Source organism: Pteropus vampyrus, unplaced genomic scaffold (genome assembly GCF_000151845.1).
Source record: "Pteropus vampyrus isolate Shadow unplaced genomic scaffold, Pvam_2.0 Scaffold175, whole genome shotgun sequence".
In the NCBI taxonomy this organism is placed as follows: domain Eukaryota; kingdom Metazoa; phylum Chordata; class Mammalia; order Chiroptera; family Pteropodidae; genus Pteropus; species Pteropus vampyrus.
Window position 1 is genome coordinate 1,148,287 of NW_011888956.1, and position 7,725 is coordinate 1,156,011.

Here is a 7,725-nt window from a genome sequence, read left to right on the forward strand (position 1 = left end):
TGGGGGGCTCTGTGCTCCCTGGGCTGTGTGTCTGTTTCCTCCACCGGGTGAGGGAAGTTTTCTGTCATTATTTCTTGAAACAGGTTTTCAGTTCCTCGCTCGCTCTCTTCTCCTTCTGGTGTCCCCACGATGTGAATGTTGTTATGCTTGATGTCGCCCCAGAGGCCCCTTAATCTAGCCTCATTTTTTAATCCGTCTCTCTTTTGCTGAAGAACACTCGCCAGCGGCGCTTACAGCTGTGGCGTCTGCCCGGAGAACAGTCGTGGACCGAAGTCCTAGCCTTTGCCCCAGAGCTCGCTTGCATGAAATGGCTCGCTCTCACCCTCATTCGCACGTCGCTCCGGTACATCCAGGCTTTGGAAACACATGGCGTCATTCTATTTATAGCATTCTGTTTTTAGCTGTCAAATCCCTAGAAAACCGGACCTTAGGGCTTTGCAGGATCCCTGCGCTTGATGGGAAACAGACGCTGGCAGCAGGCGGCACTTCATTTTCCTAAACGGGAAGAAAGCGTTTTTCTCGCTGCCGTTCTGATCGGGCGTTTCCGCCACCTTGTCCGCTAGATCACTCTTAACCCTGCGCTTCGCCGGATCTGTCGACTCCCTCTAAAGTATTCTTCACTGCAGTGATTTCACTCACTTCTCACTGACTCCTTTTTATGTTTTCTGTCTCCGTTTTGACGTTTCCCGTCTCTTTGTTGAAGTTCACACTGAGTTCATCTGCTCTGCCCCTAAATTCGTCAAGCATCCTCATCACCAGTGCTTTGAGCTCTGCATCTGGTAGGTCGGCTCCATTTTGTCGTGTTCTTTTTCTGAAGTTGTGTCCTCTTTCCTTTGGGACAGGTGTCTTTGTCCCCCCATGCTGGCCGCCTCCTTGTGTCTATTTCTGTGCATTAGGTAGGGCTGCTACGTCTCCCAGTCTTGGAAGGGTGGCCCTGTGGCACAGTCTCCCTGGTCACCTGAGCTGAGTGCTCCAGGGGTGGACCTTGTGTGGGTTGTGTGCCCTCCTGTTGCAGTTGAGTTGCTGGTGGCCCATCAGTGGGTGGGACTGACTGTGAGGGCTGGCTGTGACTGCACTGGACAGGCCATTGTGTGGGGGTGACACCAGGGAGTACTAGTCACTTTAGCAGAGATCTGGTGCCTGGCGAGTCGCCCCTGGGGTGTGTCATTTGTAGAGCTGGTTGGGTGGTGCTCTGGTGTGGTCTGAAGCCAGCCCCTGGGTGTGTTGGGTCTGGAGCTTCCTGGGAAGGGCTCCAGTGTAGGCCAAGGTCAGCCACCATTCGTGCCTGGCTTAGGGCCACCTGGCAGTTGGTTGCCACTTGTGCTGGCCTTGGAGGTGCTTGGGAGAGGCCACACTGTGAGCCGAGGCCAGCTGTCACTCGTGCTGGGCGGGAACCTTGGTGGGTACCATGATTCGAGCTACGTCAGCCACCTCTTGTGCCAGGTTTGTGGCCACTTAGTTGAAGCTACGTTCCAGGCCAACACTGGCCACAGCTTATGCCAAGATTGGGGCCACCTGATGGGAGTCACAATGTGAGCTGAGACCGGTTGCCACTTGTGCTGGGCTCGGGGACACTTAGCAAGAGGTACAGGACAAAGCCAGACACTCCTTGTTAGGAGTTTGTGGACCTTTGTTTTGAGAGATTTTGGTGAGTCCAAAGCATAAGCCAAGGCTGGCTGTTTCTGTGGAAAAGCCCCTGGAAGCAGCTTGGGCAGGGCACATGAGTTCGGAGGGACAAGGTCTCAGGGCATCACCAGAGTGGGGCAAATGGTGGTAGTCAGGTCAATAGAGACTCAGATTAGGCGCCCGCCTGCGCCTGCCAGCTGGGTCGGGGGAAGACTCCACAAAGGAACAATGGTGCCGGCCAGCACATCCATCCTCAAGAGAGCTGCCTGCCCCTGCTCCTCCAGCCCTCTCCCTGGAACCAGACGGTCCGGCTCTTCCTCGTCTGTCCCTGGCGCTCGTCGAGCTGGCGCCCCCACACTGGAGCCCAGAGCCAGTGCATCTGTGGGCAAATGAGGCTGTGCATGGCCCCTTGAGGGTCACTCCGGTCTCCTGCAGCCCTCCAGCTCACCGGAACAGAGTCCCCGCTGGTTTCACAGCCAGGTGGTATGGGGACAGCCCCACATATCAGGCCCTCCTCCCTGAGTGGAGGGCCTGATATGTGGGGCTGGGACCCCTCACTCTGGGGGCCCTCCTCAGCTATAATGTCCCTCCCGATCCTTAATCACTGCACATGGTGTGAAGTGGGACCTGCCCTCTCTGCGTCTCTGTTCTCCTGCCAGTCTTGACGTGGCTGCTCTGAGTGTCCTTAGTTATAGGATTCTGTTCGGCTAATCTTCAGGTGGTTTTTGAGGGTGGTGGTTCTGTGGCTCGGTTGTGATTTTGGTGTGATCATATACCATATTTTCTTCATTCATCAACTGATGGACACTTACGTCGCTTCCATATCTTGTCTATAGTAAATAATGCTGTAACGGACATAGGAGTGCATATTTTTCAAGTTAGTATTCTCATGTTATTCGGATAACTATCCTGAAGATAAATTGCTGGGTCATAAAGTAGTTCTGATTTTAATTTTTGAGGAACCTCCATACCGTTTTCCGTAGTAGCTACACACAGCTCCACTCCCACAGCGCACGAGGGCTGCCTTTTCTCCACATCTTCACCAACACCTGTTTGCTGATTTATGACCAATCTGACAGGTGTGAGTGATGTCTCATTGTGATTTTGTGTTTCCCTGGTTATTAGTGATGTTGAGCATCTTTTCATGTCTGTTGGCCATCTGTGTGTCCTCTTTGGAGAAATGTCTGTTGAGGTGTTCTATCCGTCTTTTACTTGGAATGTGTTTTTTGGTATTGAGTTGTATGGATTCTTAGTTTGGCTAGTAATCCCTTCTATGATATGGAATTCGTAAATATGTCCTCCCATTCTGTAAGTTGCTTTCTCATCTTGTGGACGGTTTTCTTTACTGTGTACAAGCTTTTTAGTTTGATGGAGCCCCACTATTTCCTGTCGGGTTGCTTTGGGTTTGTTTTGCTATTGTTATAGAAGGTATTTTTAAATTAAACATATTGAGACACACTGGTTAGTAACATTATGTAAGTTTCAGGGATACAGCTGTACAGTTTGCCATCTGTGTAGTCTGTCATGTGCTCACCACCCAAGTCTAGTTTCTGTCCGTTATTATATATTTGACCCCCTTTGTTCTCCCCCAAACTCCCATCCCTGAAAACCACCAATCTTTGTGTCTGTGTCTTTTTGTTCGTTCATTTGTTACTTTTTTTATGTTACACATACGCGTGAAATCGCACGGTTTTCGTCCTATCCTGACTTACGTCACGTAGGGCGAGACTCTCGAGACTCATCCTTATTGTTGCCAACAGCAGTTAAGCTGCCGTAGCCAGTACGGAAACCGCGGTGGGGTCCCCAACACTGGGCAGCAGAGCTACCGTGCCGCCCAGCCACACACGGAAACCGCGGTGGGGTCCCTAACGCTAGTCAGCAGAGCTACCGTGCCGCCTGGCCACGCACGGAAACCGCGGTGGGGCCCCTGACACTGAGCAGCAGAGCTACCGTGCTGCCTGGCCACGCGTCTTCTGGGAATTCACCCAGCGAACACCGGATGTGTTTATAGACGCGCACACCCGTGTGTGTGCACCCCCGTTCGCAGCAGCCCAGGCACAGACATGGCCAGCTCCCCTTCCTAAGTGACGCCGTGTGCAGGAGATGGTGCCACGCTCAAGCCCTGGCTCCCCGGGCGACCAGGCTGCGCCTCGAGTGACTGGCTGGAGGGCATGTTAGGGAGGTGTTTTCCGTGGGCAGCACACAGGGCTGTGCGCTTGGTGGCTCCCGCAGGCCGGGAGGGAACCAGAGTCCAGAGCGCAGCACAGCTCCACTGGGGAAGCGGATGGGGGTTTCTAGCATGTTCCACGCCCCAGAGCACCTCCTCGTTGGGGTGTGTGGGGACTGGCCCTGCCATCTGGAGGCCATGGCCCGGCCAGGGAAGAGACGATGCCGGGTTCCCGTGCATTCACAGAGGGGCGGGTGTTGCAGAGGGCGAAGGGGGTGGCCCCGTGGACTGTCACGAGGCCCCAGCGTCTTCAGGTCACACGGCATTAGAGAATGTAAGGGGTGAGGGTCGGCACACTTGTGGGGCTGATGACCAGGTGACAAGGGCTATGAACGCCAGAGGCTTAAGTGTGACGTGTGCCGGGGCCGGCTCAGCCTGCCCTGAATCCCACGTCTGTGTGAGGGGCCAGGCCCGTGGTCACCCAGGGACACTGACATGTGGTCAGGGCAGCCTGTCAGACCCTAGGCGCTGCTGTGTGTGGTGACGCAGGTGCGTGCTTGACGGTGCTTTGACTTGCATGCCACTCTGCTGTGGCTGATCCCCCGGAGCCATGGGCCCTCCCTGCTGAGCGGGCGGTCTGTGCGGAGGCAGGCACGGGGCCCCCCCGCTCCAGTCACAGCGGTGGAGCAGGCCCCAAACGTGGGCGTGCGAACATTTTTATGACTCGTGAAACCTGATTATACAAGCATTTTATCGAGATCAATGAATATGAAATAAGTAGTAACAGAAGTTGCTGAACTTCAGTCAAGCAAGAAAAGGTTCACGAGCCTGAAAAGCAAGTCACATCTCCCCAGGGCACCCGGGGGTGGAGCCGACCACTCCGCGGTCACTGGGGGCGCTCACGCCCTGCGCTGTACGTGCACCGCTTGGGCAGGCAGTGCCTTGGCGCCTCGGTGACAGGAGGTGACAGGAGGTGACAGGAAGTGACCGGGGATGACGTGCCCTGGGCCTCCCGCCTTCCCATGCCCCTTCTTCCTAGGGCTGCAGTTGCAGACTCAGCAGAGCGAGGCTCAGGATGCATCCTGTCTGCCGGCGCTGAAGGTGTCGGACATCGAGCCCAGCACGCCCTGCACGGAGCTGGAGGTGGCCCTGGCAGGTCAGTGTTGTGCAGCTGCGGTGCCCAGCCGCGGACGAAGCCACTGCTTCCCACGTCTGCCTGCCCTCACGATTCCTGAGACGGCGCGCTCAGCGACAGCGGGCTTCTCCCTGGGGTGGGTGGGGGTGTCCTTTGCTCCGAGCACTGTGACAGGCCCTGTGACCCACACTGTGGAGTCCGGGCCTGGATGCTGCTGTGGCTGCATGAGGTGCAGCTGGCTCTCAAAGGACACAGGTGCCCTTGGATTCCCGGCCACACGCCCAGCTCATCACTAGGACAGGTGACACAGCTGGAGGGGCCCGGGAAGGCTACACGGCGCCTCCGACAAGGCCGGGGGATGGAAGGGAGCTGTAGGCGCTGGCATCTCGTGTTTGGTCCCAGAGGTCTTCCCCAGCATCACTGCTGGTGCTGGCTTCTGGTGGGAGGCATGGGGCCTCTCGGGACAGTGTCCCCATCAGGCACAGCGGGGCCCCGAGGGGTTAGACAGCTGCCCTCCCTGACCCAGATGCCTAGTGCCACTCAGAGGTGCTACGCAGCTCGCTGCCCCTGAGAGGCGCCCCTCCCCCACTGCTGGGTCACGGGTGTCCCCCTCACCTCAGCTGGGGCGAGTACCTCTGACCCTTCGACCTCCCACTGACAGGCGGGATCTGTCAGTGGTCGTTAGTGTCTGTGACGGGCCTCGGGCCCTCTGCTGCCTTGGGATGCTGGGCTGGGGTGTAAAGATGCAGTGCACAGAGCCTCCCCTTGAGGCGGCCGGGGTGCCAGCAGGGCACAGACACTCTGTGCCAGGGCTGCACGGTGGCCGTCGGGACCGGGGGGTCTTGTCGGGGCACATGAGTATCATCGGGCGGGGTGACGCGTGGAGTCACCTGTCTCAGGAGCAGGGGGGCAGGGTGCACAGCAGCCTGCATGGTGGGTGGCCGTCGTCCCTCAGCACGAGGACTGTCCACCTCCCCGGGACCAGGGCGCAGCCGGGAAGGGTGTCTAAGGCGCAGCTGCCAGAAATGCGAAGCCTCCCCCCGCAGAGCGTCAGCCCGGTTAAACCCCACACCAGGGCACGCAGCCACGGCTGGGGAGCGTCTGAAGGCCCCGCCCTGTCCCCGCAGCTGGCGACGTCGCGGTGCAGTCGTGTGTGCAGCCCACCAACGGCGTGGCCTACGTCCGGGCCTTCTGCAGCCTGCCTGCCCTGCCTGCCGAGCTCCGGCCCTACGTGCCACTCCTCTGCAGGGTCCTCACCAAGTAAGGCCCGGGGCGGCGTGGCATCTGCAGTGGGGTGCGCTCCGCGCGGCGTGGAGCGCGTCCAGCACCACCATCGGCGTCTCGCTTCGCTGCGTCCCGGTGTGCAGGGGCAGCGTGTGTGCGAGACGTTGCTTGTGTCAGTCGCGCTTTCTTACTGAGACACAGCCTCACAGCACTCTGAGTCGCGCGTGTCAGGTTACGAGGAGGCGCCTCCCGCGAGGCGGGTCTCTAAGGCTGTGACGGTGGCGGTTATGTGTCAGGGCCCCCACGTACGGGACCTGCCCCGTGGGCCCAGGGTGGCTCACAGCCATGGCGCCTGCCTCTACCGCCATGCTGGTGGCGTGGTCCCTTTCGGCCCCAGTAGCAGATATCTGGGCCGTCACATGCCTCGGCCTGAATCTGTTCTCACCGGGAGCTGCAGAAGACCCTACCGAAGCCTCATCCGCGCTGGTGTGACCTTTGGCTTTCTTAAAAATGCAGAAAGGCTTGTTGTCCAAATGTCGCCCCGAGACTACCAAATAAGCGAGCAGGTGGTCTGTGTCGGATGCTCTGACTGGACAGACGAGGGGAGTCTCCGGAGGCATCTGACAGCCGGCCCTGGGGCGGCGGCTCGGGGGTCGGGACGTGCTGAGGAGCCCTGGGCAGGACACCCTGGTCCCCGGGGAGGGCCAGGCGGACGGCCTGCCGTGTGCATGGGGGGGCGGGCTGCACTCCTGGGGTTACCTCATGCAGCCGTGACTCGGAGCCCTCTCTCCTGTCCCCAGGCTGGGCTGCGGCGTCCTCGACTACCGGGAACAGGCTCAGCAGATAGAGCTGAAGACGGGTGGCATCACCGTGTCGCCACACGTGCTCCCCGACAGCTCGCACCTGGACACCTATGAGCAGGTGGCATTGCTGTCACGGGCCACTCAGAGGGCTGTCTTCGGTGTCTGTATTTTCCTTTTAAATTGTCATAATTCATTTCTTCCTTTTTCTTCCCGGGTCCAGGGTGTGCTGTTTTCATCTTTCTGTCTGGATCGGAACCTGCAGGACATGATGCACCTGTGGGGTGAGATATTCAACAGGTGACTAGGAGCTTGGAGACGCTGGCCCTGGGCGCAAGTTGGGCGGGCGGCTGTGGTCTCGCAGGCTGCTGGCTTCGGAGCCTGATTTCCTGGGCATTCCTTGGCTTGCGACATCTGACAAGTTTTCCGCGACATGCAAGGCGTCTGGGGGGGTCTGGAGGGGTCTCTGGGAGCTTAGCACGCTCTGTATCCATAGCCCGCGCTTCGAAGAAGAACAGTATTTCAGAGTACTGGTCAAGATGGCCGCTCAGGACCTGTCCAACGGGGTCCCAGACTCAGGACACCTGTACGCATCCATCCGAGCGAGCAGGACCCTGACACCCGCGGGGGACCTGCAGGAGACCTTCAGCGGGATGGAGCAGGTGCCAGGTGGAGGGGACGCTGGTTGTTCCGGGTCAGTCGGGTCTCCCAGGGTAGCTCTCAGGAAAGCTCCCTAAGTGACCACGTTTCACAGGAAGTAAATGTTTTGAACG

The 7,725-nt window shown here is 58.5% G+C and overlaps 1 protein-coding gene across 1 annotated transcript in view; it reads left to right on the top strand.

Annotated features, from left to right (window-relative positions):
- Positions 1-7,725, top strand: part of PITRM1 (pitrilysin metallopeptidase 1) — a 32,143-nt gene that overhangs the window by 17,474 nt on the left and 6,944 nt on the right. The window contains exons 10-14 of the mRNA XM_023536975.1: positions 4,787-4,949; positions 6,056-6,188; positions 6,953-7,073; positions 7,176-7,252; positions 7,449-7,686. Coding sequence (XP_023392743.1) covers positions 4,787-4,949; positions 6,056-6,188; positions 6,953-7,073; positions 7,176-7,252; positions 7,449-7,686 — 732 coding nt within the window. The remainder of the gene's footprint in view (positions 1-4,786; positions 4,950-6,055; positions 6,189-6,952; positions 7,074-7,175; positions 7,253-7,448; positions 7,687-7,725) is intronic.